This window comes from Salvelinus fontinalis, chromosome 26 (assembly GCF_029448725.1).
Source record: "Salvelinus fontinalis isolate EN_2023a chromosome 26, ASM2944872v1, whole genome shotgun sequence".
Lineage (NCBI taxonomy): Eukaryota > Metazoa > Chordata > Actinopteri > Salmoniformes > Salmonidae > Salvelinus > Salvelinus fontinalis.
Window position 1 is genome coordinate 47,212,239 of NC_074690.1, and position 20,629 is coordinate 47,232,867.

The 20,629-nt window shown below is 42.6% G+C and overlaps 1 protein-coding gene across 1 annotated transcript in view; it reads left to right on the forward strand.

Moving 5' to 3' along the window:
• The first annotated feature begins 2,418 nt into the window (after positions 1–2,418).
• Positions 2,419–20,629, forward strand: part of LOC129824480 (uncharacterized) — a 29,115-nt gene continuing 10,904 nt past the window's right edge. Inside the window, exons 1-2 of the mRNA XM_055884184.1 lie at positions 2,419–4,375; positions 10,622–11,460. Of these exons, the coding sequence (XP_055740159.1) occupies positions 2,699–4,375; positions 10,622–11,362 (2,418 nt within the window). The 5' untranslated portion in view covers positions 2,419–2,698 and the 3' untranslated portion in view covers positions 11,363–11,460. The remainder of the gene's footprint in view (positions 4,376–10,621; positions 11,461–20,629) is intronic.

The window sequence follows — 20,629 nt, forward strand, 5'->3', positions numbered from 1 at the left end:
TAAGGCCTATGGTATGTAAGTGAAGTCAAGGTATTGCTGTGGCGGTCAGAACATTTTGTCAGCCGGTGAATGTCAAGCAAATAACTGCCGGTTTCATGGTGATTGACCGTTAATTAGCATTAACACATTTAGCGTCTCCTGGCTTCCACGCATAGCCACTGATACAAGCCACTGATTCAGACCTTTGGAGCATCTACATTTTAAAAAGTCTAATAAATCAATTTAGTATTGCCTACACCATCAAAATATATCCATTATTTATTTTAGACAGGTCTAAAGAAACATGATGTAGTCTATTTCAGAAGAACAGAATAGCATGCTCTGAGTTGTCCTTATGTTATGCCCTGATATGGCTATGCCATATGGCTGTGGGCTACACTAGTTATTTTAACAGACAATATTTGCATAATTTGTTATTATTTTATAGTATGAAGAATACAATTGAACATAGCTGAATAAAATAGAAAGGATATTTTCTCTAAACAATTTCCAAGGAAGTGCGCACATGCAGCTATTTTGTGTTGAGTGGTCAACACAGAAACAGGTCCTCCTATATGCTTAAGAGTTTTTTATGCAACATTAGTTGTGATACAAACGTTGGGCTATATGTTTTGATTTGCAATACATTCTAAGGCTGCAGGATGCGACTCTTATGATAATTTGAAGAAATGATCATAATCTGTTTTGTTTCTTGTGCAGGCTGCACACACTTCATCAGTCTCTCATTCACAATTTCAATAGCACTTGATAATATTCTCCCAGGCCTCAAATATCCTTGCGACATCCCCTTGTATGGCCGTTACGCCCCCTAAAAAATCCATGCCTTTTGCGGCCAAAGTGACTTTAATTATAATTCCCTTCTCCCGGCTGCCGTGCTCCAAAGCATCTCTCACTCACATGGTTCTCTCATGTATCTCAATTCTTACTAGCCAATGCCGTCACGTGATCAATTCCTTCTCACAGGCATCTCAGCAAGGAAGTAGGCTAAGTGAAGACAGACACAATGGGGATGCAACTGCGCATGTCCCTTTTATCGAAATCCGAGGTTGTTAGAGGAACTGTCCATATTTAGCCTACTTTGTCAGCCAACGAGATGAGTAGGCCTAACGAACAGCAAAAGCACTAGACTACGTTTATTGTTGTAATGCTTTATTATAAAGGTGCATTTTTATGGTGAAAATTATATTCCCCAAACTTGAAAGTCACGCGCCGACCTATGTATGCCAGTTCGGCTCTACACCCGTTGTAAAGCGGATTAATGTGCTTCATTTTAAGAAGTTATTTAGCCACTTTAGTTGTGATACAAACCTTATCAAAACATATAGGCCTATGGGCTAGGCTACATGAGATGTCCGTGTTTGATTTGATTTTGGAAAACATTTGCATTGATATCAGAGTGATTAGAGAGCAATTGAGTGCTAAGTACCAGGCTGTTAGCAAGATTGGTGGGCTACTAATAACCATCAGCAGCATCAGAGCTTGGAAAAGCCTAGTTACCATGACTTAACAGGTCACATGGAATTTGACTGCGGTCATGACTCGTGAACGCCGGTATGGCGGTAATATGGTCACCGTAACAGCCCTAAGTCAAGGTAAATATACTGTCGACACCATATGTTTCGAAAAGAGTTTCATTTAGTTTAACGTGAAGATGTACAACCTTATTGCTTTATTGTAAACTCAGACCAGAGAGAGCAAGAGAGAAAGAGAGAGAGAGAAGAAGAAAAAGGAGCGAGAGGTAGAGTCTGAGAGTTGAAACCCTCCCTCTACAGGGCAGTGCTTCAGTCTCTCTAGTCAGAGGCGTCCGTCGGGTCTGTTCAGCCGTGCAGTCTGTGGCTGCTGAAACCCCTCTTCTCTCATCCGTCTCTTCCTCCTCTCTCACTGGCTGAGGATCCCCTGACTGGCTCTATCCAAGCTGCATTTAATTGAAGGGTGCCAGGTTGTAACCACCTAGCAAGCAGGGCTAATTAGCCCAGGAAGCTGTACTGGAGCAGGAGACTCACATAGCTACACCGCTGTCTGACGGACTGACTGGACGATAGAAACACACAGAACTAGATCTCCGGTGGAGGAGGGTGAGATAGGGAGAGGAGACATTTACAGGCGACTGTGTGTGAGAGAATGAGAGAGAGTTAGAAACAGCAGCAAGACTCAGAGTGTGAGAGGTGGAGAAATAGGAGGAGGGGAAGGGAGGAAACGGGAAATGCAAAGCCAAGTGAGGGAGAGCGACGGGAAGCCTGCAGCAGCAAATAAGACTGAGGAACGAAACAGGAGAGGTAAAGAGAGAGAAGGAGAGAGAGAGAGAAGGGATAGGGGGAGGGAGGGAGGTGGAAAAGAGGGGCCACGAGCAGGAGAGAGGGCTGCAGGGTGAAGGAGTGAGAGAAAAGTTAGAAAAGTGAGAGGGGGTCAGGGGAAAGAAAGAAAAGAGCATAGAGAAAAACAAATATAGGAGAGAAGGGGAAACAAGAGGCAGGAAGAAAGGGGGAGGGAAGTCTTAGGTAAGAAAAAAAGAGCAGAGCTGAAAAAAAGTTTTGTTTTGCGGTGGAGTCAGTCATAGATGAGGAAAACAGAGTGAGTGGATGGCTAGTTTGAAGTTGGAGAGCAGCGTGGAGGAGGAGGGGAGGAGAAGGAAACCAGTTGTTGTTTAAGGAGTTTTCCACAGCAGCATATACTCTAGACGGACTGTTTTCATTCTGACATGTACTCAGACAGCACACGGATGGGACACTATAGATTCATTCATCAAAACACAGATGACTACTGCTACTGCCTTCACTGTGTCCAATACGGACCCACGCTGTACCAGGGAGGACCAGGGGGGTACAGACCACCACCCACACACCCAGACCACCCACAGTTGGACCTCAGAGGAGACATCAGCCTTCCTCCTTTCCCTGTGGAGCCAGAGGATATAGAACCTGGACTAGAGAAGTGTGAGAGAGGAGGTGAAGGAAGAGATGGTGGAGGGGGAGAAGGTGGAGAAGGAGGAGAAGGAGAAGGTGAAGGAAGTGGTGCTAAAGCTGGAGCTGGATGGGGTGTAAGTGGTCACAGTGCCCCACAGAGGAGGCCAGTGTTCACCGGGCCGGGTCAGTACGGTCAACCTCAGCCAGGCCAGTTTAGCCCCAGCCACCCCTGGAACTACAACCCTGCCCAGTGGACCTGCCCAGCGGAGCCTGGCCTGGGTCTGAGATTCTACTCCCCTGTGAAAGAACAGTGTGGCTATGTAGGACAGGGTGGAGGTGGCGCTGCTGGGACAGGGACCGGGACACACCCCTTCAACAGCAGCAGAAACGCGTCAGCCTCATCACTCCCCCTGGACCTGGCACACACACAGTTCAGGGGTCAGCGGACCAAACACAGACAGGCTAGCTACAGCTACGGTCCTGAGAAACAGATCTGGGATCAGTCAAAATACAGGCTAGAAAGACAGGCTAGCTATAGTCCACAGGAGCAACAGAGACAGGCTAGTCTCGGTTTAGAAAAGCAGGTCTGGAGTCAGTCGAACCACAGGCTAGAAAGACAGAATAGCTTCAGTCCACAAGAAATACACAGCCAGGCTAGCTACATTTACAGTCCAGAAGACAAGCTGACACACCGACAGACTAGCTACGGTCCAGAACAACAGGTCTGGGGTCAGTTGAAACACAGACAGACTAGCTACAGCTACCATCCAGAGGAACAGGTCTGGGGATGTCCTGGAGATGAACACGATCATTTGGACAGGTGTGTACCGCTTGAACAAGGAGATTTACACCCTCACATGCCAAATGGACATAGTGGTGGTGGTGGTCCCAGCCCCAGGCATGTGTACTCTCAGGGCGTGGGAGATAGAACTAACTACCAGGAGAGGACTACTAGATTAAAGGCTGGGGGAGCTGTAGGTGGGGCAGGAGTGGACAGCTGTAATCAACGACATGTCCCTGCTGGCTCTGGCTCTGTTCAGAAGACTTTCTTTTCCACTGAAGTCCCCCAGAAACAGTTGGTCAGCCAGCCCAGGCAGAGGAGTCATTGTGGGCCTGGCCTTGGCCATAGAACCCCAAGTCATGGAGCTACTGGCCCAGTGCATGGAGCCACTATAGGCAGGGAAGAGAGATTCAACCAAAGAGCCAAACAGCCAGCAAGCCAGGGGATCAACCAGAACCAGGGAAGAGACCCAGACTCAGACCCCCAGAGACAGAGGGGGAAGCAGAAGGAAGGTCAGGGTTCAGTCCGGGAAAACCAGGGTTCGGTCTGGGAGAACCAGTGTCATGTCCGGGAAAACAAGGGTTCTGTCCAGCAGAAGGAGGGCTCGGTTCGGGAGCAGATCAGACAGGTGGTGTCAGACCTGGAGGGGGTCCTGGGTGGTCTCAAACAGGTCCACGTGGAGATGAAGGAGGTAAGAACCCTTTACTTTAGATAGCCTGGTTAATCCAGAAAAAATTGAATTGAAAGCATCCCAGTGTTGTCTATTATTTCATACTTTAGCTTGTCCATTGAGCTTTTGTCAATACTGTATGTTAACCTTGCAGTTAGTCTGGTCCCAGATCTGTGTGGGGCCATACTTGGGAACTTTTGCTTAGACCATGGTTTAAACCGTTGGTATGAAATGGCTTGCTGCTAGCTTTTCTCATAGACCAACCTGGCCAAATTAGCCCCGGCGCTAAGGACGGCCAGCTGATTAGATAATTATATCCGTTAACAAATTCCATCTCAGCCAATTAAAACTACTCCAGGAATCCACTGAGGTGAAGCCTAGCATCCTCCTGGCTTCACAACTTATGAAACGGATGCAGTAAAAGACACAAAATCTGATTGTGCTTTCCTGTCAATTCTGTTCCCCATGCTATTGATTGTGACTGGCCTAGCCTTAATAGACATTCAGATCAACAATAGAGCTATCATCATTGTCATGGATGTGCTATTAGCTGGGTTAACATATATCAGCACCATTCTTCTCCAATGTTGACATAGGCAAGCCTAGCCCACTATAGGCGAACGTTGCACGCATCCACACCAGATAGCGTCTTCCTTGCTTTAACCTATTGCATTTGGGACTTTGGTGTAGCCTACACTTCAAATATTTATAGGCCTATACTTATTGTGGTTGTATTGTGAATCAAATCAAAATCAAATCAAATGTTATTTGTCACATACACATGGTTAGCAGATGTTAATGCGAGTGTAGCGAAATGCTTGTGCTTCTAGTTCCGACAATGCCGTAATAACCAACGAGTAATCTAACCTAACAATTCCACAACTACTACCTTATACACACAAGTGTAAAGGGATAAAGAATATGTACATAAAGATATATGAATGAGTAATGGTACAGAACGGGATAGGTGCAGTAGATGGTATAGAGTACAGTATATACATATGAGATGAGTAATGTAGGGTATATAAACATAAAGTGGCATAGTTTAAAGTGGCTAGTGATACATGTATTACATAAAGATGGCAAGATGCAGTAGATGATATAGAGTACAGTATATACATATACATATACATATGAGATGAGGAATGTAGGGTATGTAAACATTATATTAAGTGCCATTGTTTAAAGTGGCTAGTGATACATTTTTACATAAATTTCCATCAATTTCCATTATTAAAGTGGCTGGAGTCGAGTCAGTATGTTGGCAGCGGCCACTAAATGTTAGTGGTGGCTGTTTAACAGTCTGATGGCCTTGAGATAGAAGCTGTTTTTCAGTCTCTCAGTCCCTGCTTTGATGCACCTGTACTGACCTCGCCTTCTGGATGATAACGGGGTGAACAGGCAGTGGCTCGGGTGGTTGTTGTCCTTGATGATCTTTATGGCCTTCCTGTGACATCGGGTGGTGTAGGTGTCCTGGAGGGCAGGTAGTTTGCCCCCGGTGATGCGTTGTGCAGACCTCACTACCCTCTGGAGAGCCTTACGGTTGTGGGCGGAGCAGTTGCTGTACCAGGCGGTGATACAGCCCGACAGGATGCTCTCGATTGTGCATCTGTAGAAGTTTGTGAGTACTGCGCCTTCTTCACAACGCTGTCTGTGTGGGTGGACCAATTCAGTTTGTCCGTGATGTGTACACCGAGGAACTTAAAACTTACTACCCTCTCCACTACTGTCCCGTCGATGTGGATAGGGGGGTGCTCCCTCTGCTGTTTCCTGAAGTCCACGATCATCTCCTTTGTTTTGTTGACGTTGAGTGTGAGGTTATTTTCCTGACACTACACTCCGAGGGCCCTCACCTCCTCCCTGTAGGCCGTCTTGTCGTTGTTGGTAATCAAGCCTACCACTGTAGTGTCGTCCGCAAACTTGATGATTGAGTTGGAGTAGTCGATGAACAGCATTCTCACATAGGTATTCCTCTTGTCCAGATGGGTTAGGGCAGTGTGCAGTGTGGTTGAGATTGCGTCGTCTGTTTACCTATTGGGTCGGTAAGCAAATTGGAGTGTGTCTAGGGTGTCAGGAGGTGATATGGTCCTTGACTAGTCTCTCAAAGCACTTCATGATGATGGAAGTGAGTGCTACGGGGCGGTAGTCGTTTAGCTCAGTTACCTTAGCTTTCTTGGGAACAGGAACAATGGTGGCCCTCTTAAAGCATGTGGGAACAGCAGACTGGGATAAGGATTGATTGAATATGTCCGTAAACACACCAGCCAGCTGGTCTGCGCATGCTCTGAGGACGCGGCTGGGAATGCCGTCTGGGCCTGCAGCCTTGCGAGGGTTAACACGTTTAAATGTTTTACTCACCTCGGCTGCAGTGAAGGAGAGCCCGCAGGTTTTTTTTAGCGGGCCGTGTCAGTGGCACTGTATTGTCCTCAAAGCGAGCAAAAAAGTTATTTAGTCTGTCTGGGAGCAAGACATCGAAGAACAGGCAACACGTATTAAATGAATAATATGAATTGAGCTTCTTGGAGTCACTCAGACCAAAACACAGGCTATAGTATAGGCCTAATACAGAAATATGAATCACTACAATGAATGTAGGTGAAGTTACATAAACGTATACACTTAATTGTACAAGGATTTATATGCATTTTGATAATCGGTGACTTCGTCACATTTGCACTATTTTTACTTGAAGACAAGCAGTGGAAGGTTTCTCCTTAAAAATAATCTTGCCCCAAATAGGATTCGAACTCACAGCCACCATGTGCCGACACCGTGGAGTAGATCACTTCAGTGATCACACCACCACTCCGGGTTAGCAGTATTGGGTAAATTTCTGCTATTTGACAACACCACAAGAGTCATTGCCTTTGACTTTTACAATGTCTGAATATAAAGTTACATGTTATATAATCCTCCTACTTTTTTCAGTCAAAGTACATGGATGTTTGTTAAATGGATGAGCAAAAACTTTGGTCATATACAGTATCAGTCAAAATTTTGTAGGGGTTTTCTTTATTTTTACTATTTTCCACATTGTTGAATAATAGTGAAGATATCACAACTATGAAATAACACATATGGAATCATGTAATAACCAAAAAAGTGTCAAGAAAATCTAAATATATTTTATATGTTAGATTCTTCAAAGTACCCACCCTTTGGCTTAATGACAGTTTTGCACACTCTTGGCATTCTCCTAACCAGCTTCATGAGGTACTCACCTGGAATGCATTTCAATTAACAGGTGTGCCTTGTTAAAAGTTAATTTGTGTAATTTCTTTCCTTGTTAATGTGTTTGAGCCAATCAGTTGTGTTGTGACAAGGTAGGGGTGGTATACAGAAAATAGTCCATATTATGGCAAGAACAGCTCAAATATGCAAAGAGAAACAACAGTCCATCATTACTTTAAGACATGAAGGTCAGTCAATACGGAAAATGTCAAGAACTTGAACTTTTCTTCAAGTGCAGTCGCAAAAACCATCAAGCTCTATGACGAAACTGGCTCTCATGAGGACCGCCACAGGAAAGGAAGACCCAGAGTTACCTCTGCTGCATATGATAAGTTCCTCCAGATACATATACATATACAAAAAATACATCTGTTTAACTTTGTAAAGTAAAGGTGTGTTTAGAATTATTTTTGTTGTATTAATGCTATTTAATCTCTCCTCAGACTAATATTATTCTGTTTGTCCTGTGGGTACCTTTGCCACTGTTCCACCCCTTGTGTATTGCGCTGTCATGGTGTATTTGTAACGCCTTCCAGGCGTTACCAGCCTCAGAAATTGAAGCCCAAATAAATGCTTCACAGACTTCAAGTAACAGACACATCTCAACATCAACTCTTCAGAGGAGACTGAGTGAATCAGGCCATCATGGTCAAATTGCTGCAAAGAAACCACTACTACAGGACACCAATCAGAAGAAGATACTTTCTTGGGCCAAGAAACATGAGCAATGGACATTAGACCGGTGGAAATCTGTCCTTTGGTATGATGAGTTCAAATTTGAGATTTGTGGTTCCAAATGCTGTCTTTGTGAGATGCAGAGTAGGTGAACGGATGATCTCCGCACGTGTGGTTCCCACCGTGAAGCATGGAGGAGGGGTGATTGTGTGGGGGTGCTTTGCTGGTGACGCTGTCTGTGAATTATTTAGAATTGAAGGCACACTTAACTGCCATGGCTAACACAGCATTCTGCAGTGATACGCCATCCAATCTGGTTTGCACTTAGTGGGACTATCATTTGTTTTTCAACAGGACAATGACCCAACACACCTCCTGGCTGTGTAAGGACTATTTGACCAAGAAGGAGAGAGATGGAGTGCTGCATCAGATAACCCTGCCTCCACAATCACCCGACCTCAACCCAATTGAGATGGTTTGGGATGAGTTGGACCGCAGAGTGAAGGAAAAACAGCCAACAAGTGCTCAGCATATGTGAGAACTCCTTCAAGACTGTTGGAAAAGCATTCCTCGTGAAGCTGGTTGAGAGAATGCCAAAAGTGTGCAAAGTGGTCATTAATGCAAAGGGATTTGCATTGTTAATTTTTTTGTTGCATTTTGATTTGTTAACACATTTTTGGTTACTACATGATTCCATATGTGTTATTTCATAGTGTTGATGTCTTCACTAATATTCTACAATGTAGAAAATAGTAAAAATAAAACCCCTTGAATGAGTAGGTGTGTCCAAACTTTTGACTGGTACTGTATGCAAAAGCCGTTTTGAATCTTGTATGATGTCAGGAGCCTAGTTAAGGAAGTATATTGTCACACTCCACTTAGACCATGGGTAACAAATTATACCAAGCAGTTAGCCACATGGGCAGATTGTTAAATCAACAATCTGCCTCTGGTGGCTAAATTGGATGGTGGCTCTACCATTTTAAGGTCTCTGATAGGTTGTTTCGTTATTTTGTTACAATATGTAGTTATCTGATCAGCTGGCCATTCTCAGCATCGTGTTGAAATTATTAAGCCTTATCATTTTGAGTTCTGTTCATCTAATTTTCCATTGACTGTACTTACAAGCCCTTAAAGTGTTCCAAAAACACATGTGATCTCACACTGAGTATACATTAAGAACACCTGCTCTTTCCATGACATAGACCGACCAGGTGAATCCATGTGAAAGCTATGATCCCTTATTGATGTTACTTGTTAAATCCACTTAAATTAGTGTAAATGAATGGGAGGAGACGGCTTAAAGAAGGATTTTTAAGCATTGTGACAATTGAGACATGAATTGTGTGTGTGTGTGTATGCCATTCAGAGGGTGAATGGGCAAGACAAAAGATTTAAGTGCCTTTGAATGAGGAATTGTAGTAGGTGTCAGGCGCACCGGTTTGTGTCAGGACATGTAACGCTGCTGGGTGCGTGCTCAACAGTTTCCCGTGTGTATCAAGAATGGTCCACCACCCAAAGGACATCAACTTATTATTAGGAAGGTGTTACTAATGTTTGGTATAATCAGTGTATGTGAAATGAATGTGATCACTTGTGAATTGTTATAAGAACATGTTGTTTTCACATGATTTCACACATTCATCTGTAAGTGAGGACCCAGCAATCATTTTGATGGATATGTTTTTAATGTGTTTATGATGAATTGTAATGAAAGAATGGTATGAGTAAAATAGACATAGCATGACAACAATAGTGAGAGGAGTTGACTGTAATGTACTCAGAGATCAGAGGACGAGGCTATGTAAACCTTAAGTCCAGGTATACATTTCAGCAGGGTCTATGCTTACATTGACATTTGAGATAAAGCAGACACAGATCAATGGATATCCTCTCTTTCTCTTTATGTAATGGTACATGCCATTTAAATTGCATTTGCATTCAGCTTTGTTGAAAAAAAGTACATTGCAGGCTGATATGGAACAAGATAGCGTTGCTTGTGTTTCACATCATTTCTTGTGGTTGCATTGATTTAAAGCTATTCACATTAACCTTTTGGCTAAAACCTGCCGCTGGAATTGGCAGAGACACAAGCAGCACTTTCAAGAGCCTGTCTTGAGACAAGTTCTGAATTATGGTTTGCTTTTATGGTGTCCATATGCAATAGGGCTGTAATATACTGTACCTTGTAAAAAACATTTTGAAAGCCTTTCATGGTAAAATAACTCTTAGCTCTTAAGCGGCAATCAACTGACATGTCATATCATAATGTAGTATAATGTAGTGTTCATTAATGTAGTATAATGTATTAATATACAGTGTTTTAGTAATGTAGTATATTGACTATGTATTGTCATTTAGGTGGTCGAACAGATTGATCTGCTGACAGCTAACATTGACCTGGAAGAGGGATCATGTAACAGTTCCCCTCATGGTGGTGACGCCCTCCCCAACCCCAGAGACTGCAGAGGAGTCCTGATGTATCATCAGAAGAATAGTACTGGAGAGCAGATGTATACCCACAAGATAAGGACTGTTGACCTGAAGACTAATGGAGACCAGGGATTACTGTACAGGGACCCTGACCATACTGTCACCATACAAACTACCTCTCCGTCCCATGTCCTCACCGCATCAGTCATCAAAACCAACCGGATTGGGGTCACAGCCCTGAGCCCACTGAGACCGAGCCTATCCAAAGACTCCAAACAGGAAAGACGGGGGCTCAACAAAGATCCTACTATACCTGGCCCTTCCAGAGACATAAACCATGTGACCCAGACCCCTGGGCTAGAACAGATCCCCTCCCTACCCCTACCCTTACGGACTCACACCCCTATCCCCACAGCCATGGTTGGATACAGTGTCCCGTCTCGTAGGAGCCAGAAACCGCCACTGTACCCCCACCCCAACGGACGGGTGGAGAGGCTTAATACGGGTCGGGCTCCACCACCCTACCCGGCCCAGTCAGCCCTGCCGGTCCTGCCCCACCTGGCCCAGCCACCCTACCCTACCCACCCTAACCACCCTGCCCTGCCTCCCAGTGCCCTGAAGACACCCCCATACCTGGAGAAAAGCAGACCGAGCTCCAGCATGGTGTGAGGGGACAGCCTCACTTCCGTGGGGGCCGGGAACATATAGGACAAGGACAGACCTACACTGAGAGGTAGTCTGAGAGGGACTGACCAGGACAGCTCGTGGTAAGTGTGTTTGTGTGTGTGTCTGCTTATGTTGTCACTCGGGTTCTGGTGATGGGGGAAAAACTCTATAAAGTTATATATTGGGATATTATTTTTTATTTATTAGTATTTTTTTACCACTTTTTCTCCCCAATTTCGTGGTATCCAATTGATAGTTACAGTCTTGTCCCATCGCTGCAACTCCTGTAAGGACTCGGGAGAGGCGAAGGTCGAGAGCCGTGCCTCCCCCGGAACACAAACCAGCGAAGCCGCACTGCTTCTTGACACAATGCACGCTTAACCCGGAAGCCAGCTGCACCATAGTGTTGGAGGAAACACTGTTCACTTGGCGACCGTGTCAGCGTGCATTGTGCCTGGCCCGCCACAGGAGTCGCTAGAGTGCGATGGGACAACAACATCCCTGCCGGCTAAACCCTCCCCTAACCCGGACGACGCTGGCCCAATTGTGCGCCGCCCCATTGGTCTCCCGGTCGCGGCCGGCTGCGACAAAGCCTGGACTCAAACCAGGTTCTCTAGCGGCACAGACAGCACTGCGATGCAGTGCCTTAAACCTCTGCGCCATTTGGGAGGCCTCTGGGATATTATTTTTGATGATAGATCGTATTGTTTTGACTATATCGCAATATAATTTTTGCACTAGATTGCTGTACCTGCACTAAAACTCCAGTATTTTTTCTTCATAGCTTGTTCTCCATCTTCTTTTTTAATAAAGGAGCCAATTAGTTTTCAGCACTTTTATTTCCATGAATGATCAAAACTCGTTTTATCATGGCTTTGTCTTCTCCCTCTGCAGCAGACATAGGTGAGCAATAAAACCACCGTATTGAATTGAAATACATATAGAATTGTGAGAATTGCAATAAATATCATATCGGCACTTAAGTATTGTGAGAATATCATATCGTGAGATCCCTGGCAATTCCAGCCCCAATGGGTTCCTTCCTAATGGTTCTGATTCATGACTTCAAAGAAATAGAGAGCAGGCAGCTCGTGGATTACACAACCTGGCTGCTGATGTACAGATGTAGGATCTTAATTTGATCACTTTCCTGCAAAGCAGGAAATGTAAAACTAGTAGTTTTGTTGAGATCTAAAAATGCTTCTGTAGTTTGTAATTCCCACTTGGAAATTTCCAACTTGATTTTCCCTTACCAAAAATGTATCAACCTCTACAAAACTGTAAATGTATTATAATCCACATAACACATAACTGGCTCAAATTAAGATCGTTCATCGATCCGATATATGTACGTGATGCATGTACGTCATGATGGTAGTATAACAATTTGATTATACAAAATAATATTTGAGCAGCTATATTTGTGAAAATGCCAGATGATTGCTTGTATGTGTGTGTGTGTGTATGTGTGTGTGCCTGTGTGTTTGTGTATCTGTGTGTCTGCTAATGTTGATGTCACATGAGTTCCCACTTCTCATTACCGGTATATCTTAGTCATCATGACTCAGAGAAGTGGAGAGTAGGCTGGAGTTGAATCATTTCTTGTAACCAGACACTGCCATCTGAGATTGATAGTGGAAACAAATGTCACTAAGTATTTATAGGATAACAGTCATGACTCAATATATATCTGAGCATTGTGGGACTACAAAATATCTCCCTGACACATTTATCTTACTATCATTCACAGAGATAATATTTATAAAGATTGTGTTACACATGAAAGATCTAATTGACCACCATCAAACATAAAAAATTAAGAATTCCAGAACACGTGCATTGTCTAAATTAGTAGATAATGTCCCAAAAAATACAATATTGTTCGATTTGGTAGCGTGAAAATTGCATACTTTTATAATTTTTAACACTTAACAACACCTGATATAATGCCATTCATCAAAGCCCTGGGTCGGTATATAACGCCCCCTGTAGGCCAATTGTGAAAATGCATGTAGGGTACTAGGGGTAACTAGCCCCCTCTAAGAATATTGTCTAGTTGCTGACACAAAAAAGCGACGTTTGGGGGAAAAAATTGGTATGTGGATGAAAGTCATGCTTAGTCAAATAAACTACAAAGGGAAATACATGGATACTGTTTACACTTTTTTTGTTATTTCATAAAAAGTAGATTTCTTTTCAAGTACCGGGGTAACTGCCCCCCTCCCCCCGGAGGTGCCAGTTACCCCGGTAGAAGATTATGGCATAGGATTTCACACAAGTGTGTTAAAAACCATTTCATTCTTTAGTAAGTAATACTTAAAAGCTAAGTACAGTTGTCTTATTTTAATTATTTAAATAAAATATGGGGGGGAAGTGGTGTTGCACATGTCACCATTAATATTCGCACTATGGGGAGATTTGATGTAAAGTCCCTCTTTTTAACTCACCTGCACATTAATTTTCTTTGTTCTTTCTTTGTTGTTAATTTTCGATACAATCCATTTTGTACAAATGCACTAAATATTATTTGAATAATGCAATATTTTAAATCCCAGCAGTCTTTAAAATGATATTCAGGAGCAAAAGGATTTCAATAGTTGGAATATAATATTGGAATGGAATATAACCAAAACCATTAAATCATTTTTGGAATATAACATTTCATACAATAACTTAACTAATTAACTCAGTGTAGCATTGATGTGGCAACTCTCTTATGCTCTGCTATTGCACATTTCTAAAATGTACATAGGTCCCAAATAAAGCTATCCCCAGTAAAATTGGAGCACACCTCATGAGCCCACCAATCCAGTCCCCACCTGTGACTGAAAACAGGGGGAGAGATGCCAATTGAAAAGCTCTCTTAAAAACATAGCTAGCTATCTACCTACATGACATAAAATGCTGTGTAAAATAGCTAAAAGGTTATAAAGTAATATTAACTGTGAAGCTATCAGTCACTAGTGGAAACATTTACAACTGCAATTAAGTTATGTTATCTTTTGAATGTATTTTACCTCAGACGATCTGATAGTAAGGTTGCTAGCTAGCACTCCTAGCAGCTTATGCTAACTAGCTAGCTGGCTAGGATTTTCTGCTACTGAAGTTGCTAGCTAGCAAGTTAGCATAAACTAGCAATAACTGGGCTAGTCATTTTCTAAAAGACAGGTAGAAACACATTCGTAACATTCGTAACACACTGGTCACTATGTGGCCCTTAGGGGGTGTATATCATGGCTCCCCCCCTCTCACTCTCCCCCTGGTAGAAACTACCATGCAGTATTGAGGGAGAGAGTCTACCACAGGGCTGCCCAACCTTCTTCCTGGATATCTACCGTCCTGTGGGTTTTCAGTTAAACCCTAATTTATCACACCTGATTCCACAAATCTTCTGCTCAACAAGACCTTTCTAGCTGAATCAGATATGCTAAATTAGGGTTGGACTGAAAACCTACAGGACAGTAGATCTCTAGGAAGAATGCTGGGCAGCCCTGGCATACCAGAACAAAGGCCTTCTCTTAGTTCAAAACTCCTAATCCCCAAAATGGGAGAATTAAACAATATTTCTACTTTTGAGAATGTGGGAATGGTCCGTGGACACTTGACTTCTAGTTGGTCCCAATCCCGGATCCGGGAGCACCCTCATCAGTAAAAAAGCTGACTAGCATAGCCTAGCATAGCGCCACAAGTAAATACTAGCATCTAAATATCATGAAATCACAAGTCCAAGACACCAGATGAAAGATACACATCTTGTGAATCCAGCCATCATTTCCGATTTTTTTAATGTTTTACAGGGAAAACACAATATGTATTTCTTTTAGCTAACCACCATAGCAAAAGACTCAACCGCATATTTTCACCATTTTTTTACCGCATAGGTAGCTATCACAAATTCGACCAAATAAAGATATAAATAGTCACTAACCAAGAAACAACTTCATCAGATGACAGTCTGATAACATATTTATTGTATAGCATTTGTTTTTTTTTCGAAAAATGTGCACATTTCAGGTATAAATCATAGTTTTACATTGCACATCACAAATCTAACCAAAGCAGCTAGAATAACTACAGAGACCAACGTGAAATACCTAAATACTCATCATAAAACATTTATGAAAAATACACGGTGTACAGCAAATTAAAGACAAACATCTTGTGAATCCAGACAATATTTCAGATTTTTTAAGTGTTTTACAGCGAAAACACAATATAGCCTTATATTAGCTTACTACAATAGCCTACCACACAACCGCATTCATTCAAGGCAACGTTAGCGATAGCGAATAAACCAGCAAAATATATACATTTTTTCACTAACCTTCTCAAACTTCATCAGATGACAGTCCTATAACATCATATTACACAATACATATATGGTTTGTTTGAAAATGTGCATATTTAGCGGTACAATTTGTGGTTGAACAATGTGAATACGTAGCCAAACTGCACAAAATTATCCGGATATATTTCTGACACTCACATCATCTAATCAAATAACTAATCATAAACTTTACTAAAAAATACAGGTTGGACAGAAAATGAAAGATACACTAGTTCTTAATGCAACCGCTGTGTTAGATTTTTAAAAATAACTTTAGTACGACATACAGCTTACGTTATAGCGAGACAGCGCCCAAAATCAGGGTGGAATATACGTCTAAACATTTTCGACAGAAATACGAAATAACATCATAAATGGTTCCTACTATTTGATGAGCTTCCATCAGAATCTTGTACAAGGTGTCCTTTTTCCAGAATAATCGTTGTTCGGTTGTAGAATGTCGTCTTCATCTGTCGATTTAGCTAACAAAACTGGCCATGCGGCACAGAAGTGGCCAACTCACCATAACGCATAACAAAGAAAATACCGAAAATCGCAATAAACTGATATAAACTGATATAAGTCGGTTTAATATAACTAGTTTATGATGTTTTTAACACATATATCAAATAAAATCAGAGCCGGATATATCTAACGTCTATAATGAAAGCTTTTCAGAACGCAATCCTGAGGTCCCTCTCGCGCCAAGCTGAACGGTGAAAAGACTAGACCCACCGTTCCAAGAGGTCTTGTTCGGCCTCAGATAGAGCTATACACCCCATTCCAACTCTCACTGCCTACTGACATCTAGTGGAAGGCGTATGCAGTGCATGTAGACCCATAGATTCCATGCAAATTAATAGGCTGACCCTGGAACAGAGCCCCCGATTTCAGATTTCTCACTTCCTGACAGGAAGTTTGCTGCAAAATGAGATATAATTCAAATGGTTTTAGAAACTAGAGAGTGTTTTCTATCCAATAGTAATAATAATATGCATATTGTACGAACAAGAATTGAGTACGAGGCAGTTTAATTTGGGAACGATTTTTTACAAAGTGAAAACAGCGCCCCCCCCTATTGAGAAAAGGTTTTAAGGGACAGTTATGATTGTGTGTTTCATTTGGTGATCTCACGAAGGACAGGAAACACACATAACTGTATCTTTTAAAGTGTACATTTTCCCAGCTGTCAGGTTTACATCTAAATATTGTGAAACATATGTGATTAAACATGAAACTATTTGTGAAAAGATGTAATGTCATGTTAACCTTCTAAATCAGAGTATGGCTTTTCATATAAAGATGAACTAGCCAGTGGCCACACCCCGTGAGCCCAGACATCACATTAGGCAGAGTACAGAGTATAAAACACCATCCTACAAAATATGCATTAAGTCAGAGAACGCCGGGACAGAGTCCCCACGTTGGAACGGCTAAAATTTTATAGGCCATCGGAGACCATACAGCTGTAGTTATGGCTACACTTCTGGAAATGGTTCAACTCTGAGACTATCGATCACTACAGAATAAGAGAAAATCTTAGACATATAATTACTGGTCTGCAGCTAGAAATTATGTAAGTCTAGAACGAGAATACCGACAACCGCCGAAGCATTGATTCTATAAGAACATTTCCGAATGGTACTCTGAAGTATCCATTCTAACCACCTACAACTACGAAAGACATTGTGACTTCTGGGAATGTTAACCAGAGACTCTGATGAACTCTACAGGACAAACAATTATTTTCTACGGAGAGACAACAACAACATACGGGCGTAAATATATACATTTAAATTATTCTCGAATAAGCGGCCATTCATGTGCAAAGGATTAGCATTTCAATAATTATAATTATCCACTTGGTGTAGTGAATCCGTTTTGTCTTTCTCGCTCTCTCAGTCCCCACCCTTTTCCCTCGTCTACCAAGCCGTCATATCGGATTTGTCCGCTGGGACTTTTTCTTTGTCGTCATGTAGTAACTCAAATATCTACTGTTTGTTTGTGATGTAATTCTGTGTCATTATTTAGTTTGCTAGTAAATAAATAATAAGCCAATTGCTGATTTATTATGGAAACTAGGGTTTGTGCAGATATCCAAGGGTTTGCGACGTTCAGTAATGAGAACTGATGCGGTATTAATAATAATTCATTAATAAGCGACTGTTTTGATAAGATATGAAAATATCTGAAGAGTCAATTCGGGAAATAGAGACTCAATAAAAAAATCTGTGGTGCCCCGACTTCCTAGTTGTCACGCCCTGACCTTAGTATTCTATGTTTTCTGTATTATTTTGTTCAGGTCAGGGTGTGACGAGGGGGGGTATGAATGTTTTGTATTGTCTAGGGTTTTTGTATGTCTAGGTGTCTGTGTAGTAATCTAGGCATATGTATGTCTATGGTGGCCTGAATTGGTTCCCAATCAGAGGCAGCTGTTTATCATTGTCTCTGATTGGGGATCCTATTTAGGTTGCCATTTTCCAGTTTGGTTTGTGGGTTATTGTCTATTAGTAGTTGCATGTCAGCACTCAGTGTTTATAGCGTCACGGTTTGTGTTTATTCTTCTTTAAAAGAAGAATGTATTCCAATCACGCTGCGCCTTGGTCTCCTCACTACGACGAACGTGACACTAGTTAATTCAAGTTTACATGATTAGTTTAATCATGTAATAATAATTACACATAGAGGATTGATTTGATAAAATAAATCTTCACATTTAACCCTTGTGTTGTCATAAGGCTAAAAAATGACCTGCCACTATGTTTAACAGCAGAGAAAACCACCTAAATTATATTTTTTCAACTTGAAATTTGATGACTTTTCCTAGAGTGACCCCAACATTAGAAAAAGTGAAACATCGCCTTTGTCCATATTTCCATGAAAGCTGTACACGACCAGGGTACAAAGATTGTCTTAGGGTCATTTTTGATCATCATTTGATCATCAAAATCATTTACACACCACAAAAACCACAAAGACACACACACACACACAATGAGAAATGTAGATTGTGTGCTACTGATTGAACAAAACTAAAACTTTCTTGTGCATGTGCAGCATCTCCCCTCCACGACCCCACACATAACATAAGTTCACAGACAAAATAAAAAAAAATTCAGACTAAATAAACATTTCTTGAAAGCATTGTTTACTAATGGGAAATGCAGTCAGAGGCTATGAAGGTGCTGCAGATGACAGTCCTCCCAGTTCTCTCTTTGCTGAAGCCATGAGTGCACGTTTCAGTGCCCAACAGGTCGTAGATCAGATTTTTTCAGATGTCCAGGAGGAACAAGAGAGCAATGATTTGGAAGAGGAGGAGGTATCTGAAGAAGAAAATGGGGAAGAATACAACCCAGAGCATGATGCATCATCTTCAGATGAAGAAGAAATCCCCCCAAGCTGAAAGAGAAACATTTTTGTCAAAGAACAGCTAAATAACATGGTCCTTGTCACCATATGACAACCAGGGCAGGATGGCAGCACAAATGTCATAAGGGTGACTCCAGGGACCACAAGACATGCAGTTGCCCATGCCCAGGACATTGCCTCAAAATTCTACATGTGCATCACACCAGCCATTGAAAAAGTCATCCTGGAGATGACACATTTGGAGGGTTTCCGTAAACATGGAGATAACTGGAAAAGGATGGATGAGATTGACCTTGGGCTGCTAATCTTAGCTAATCTTAGCGAGTGTGTATATGTCCCTAGGCGAGGCTACATGTAGTCTCTGGGATGCAGATAGTGGAGGGGGCGATTTTCTGTGCCACGATGCCACTGAAAGTCTTTCACACTTTCTCAAGAATGCTACGATTTGATAACTGTGAGTCAAGACCTGCAAGACGTGTGAATGACAAACTGGCAGCCATAAGAGGTCTGGGAGAAGTGGGTGGAGTGTCTGCCATACCTCTACAACCCTGGGCCTGAAGAAACAGGAACAGCAACTGGTTCCATTCAGAGTTACATTTTTAATTTCATATCTGTAATGTAAGTGATTTTCACTGTTCATTTTATTATGTATTGCTGTAATATCATTGATTTATGTGATTGTTTTCTGTGACACTGATACTAATTACTGATAGTAATCTCTTTTGTCAAAAGGTCGCTGTCCTTTCCAGCAGTATATGCCCAGCAAGCCAGCAAAGTATGGCATCAAGATATGGGTGGCCTGTGATGCACAATCCAGCTATGCTTGGAAGATGCAAGTCTACACAGGGATGCCGTTCAGTGGAGGCCCAGAGAAGAACCAGGGGATGCGGGTTGTGCTTGATGTGACAGATGGACTGAGGGGGCACAATGTCACATGTGACAATTTCTTCACCTCTTATGATCTTAGCCAGCAGCTCCTGAAGCGGAAGATCACAAGGTTGGCAGAGTTAGAAAGAACAAGCCTGAGCTCCCCCTGCACTCCTCGCAACAAGGGGGAGAGATGCCTTCTCATCAAAGTTTGCCTTCACCCCCACCACCACTCTAGTTTCTTTCCTCCCAAAGAGGAACAAGAATGTGGTCCTCCTGAGCACACTGCACAAAACGGCTAAGATCAATGATCGTGAGGGCAGGAAGCCAGCCATCATCCTGGACTACAACCACAACAAAGGAGGAGTGGACAACCTGGACAAGGATTGGAATTTACAGCATCAGGAGGATGACTGCCTGCTGGCCCCTGGTTATCTTCCATAACATCATTGATGTGTCCTCATACAATGCCTTCGTGATATGGAACAAGATCAACCCTACCTGGATGCCTGATAAGCGGAACAAGAGGAGGGTGTCCCTGGAGCAGCTGGGAAAGGCACCTATAACCCTACACATTCAAAGAAGGGAGCGCCTCCCCCGCACACCAGCCTCTGCAGCGCTTGTGAAAGCTGTTCAGGGGACTGAATCCTCTCCTGATCCACCTGAGGCTGCAGCTGGGGCAGGCTAGAGGAGGAGTTGCCAATTCT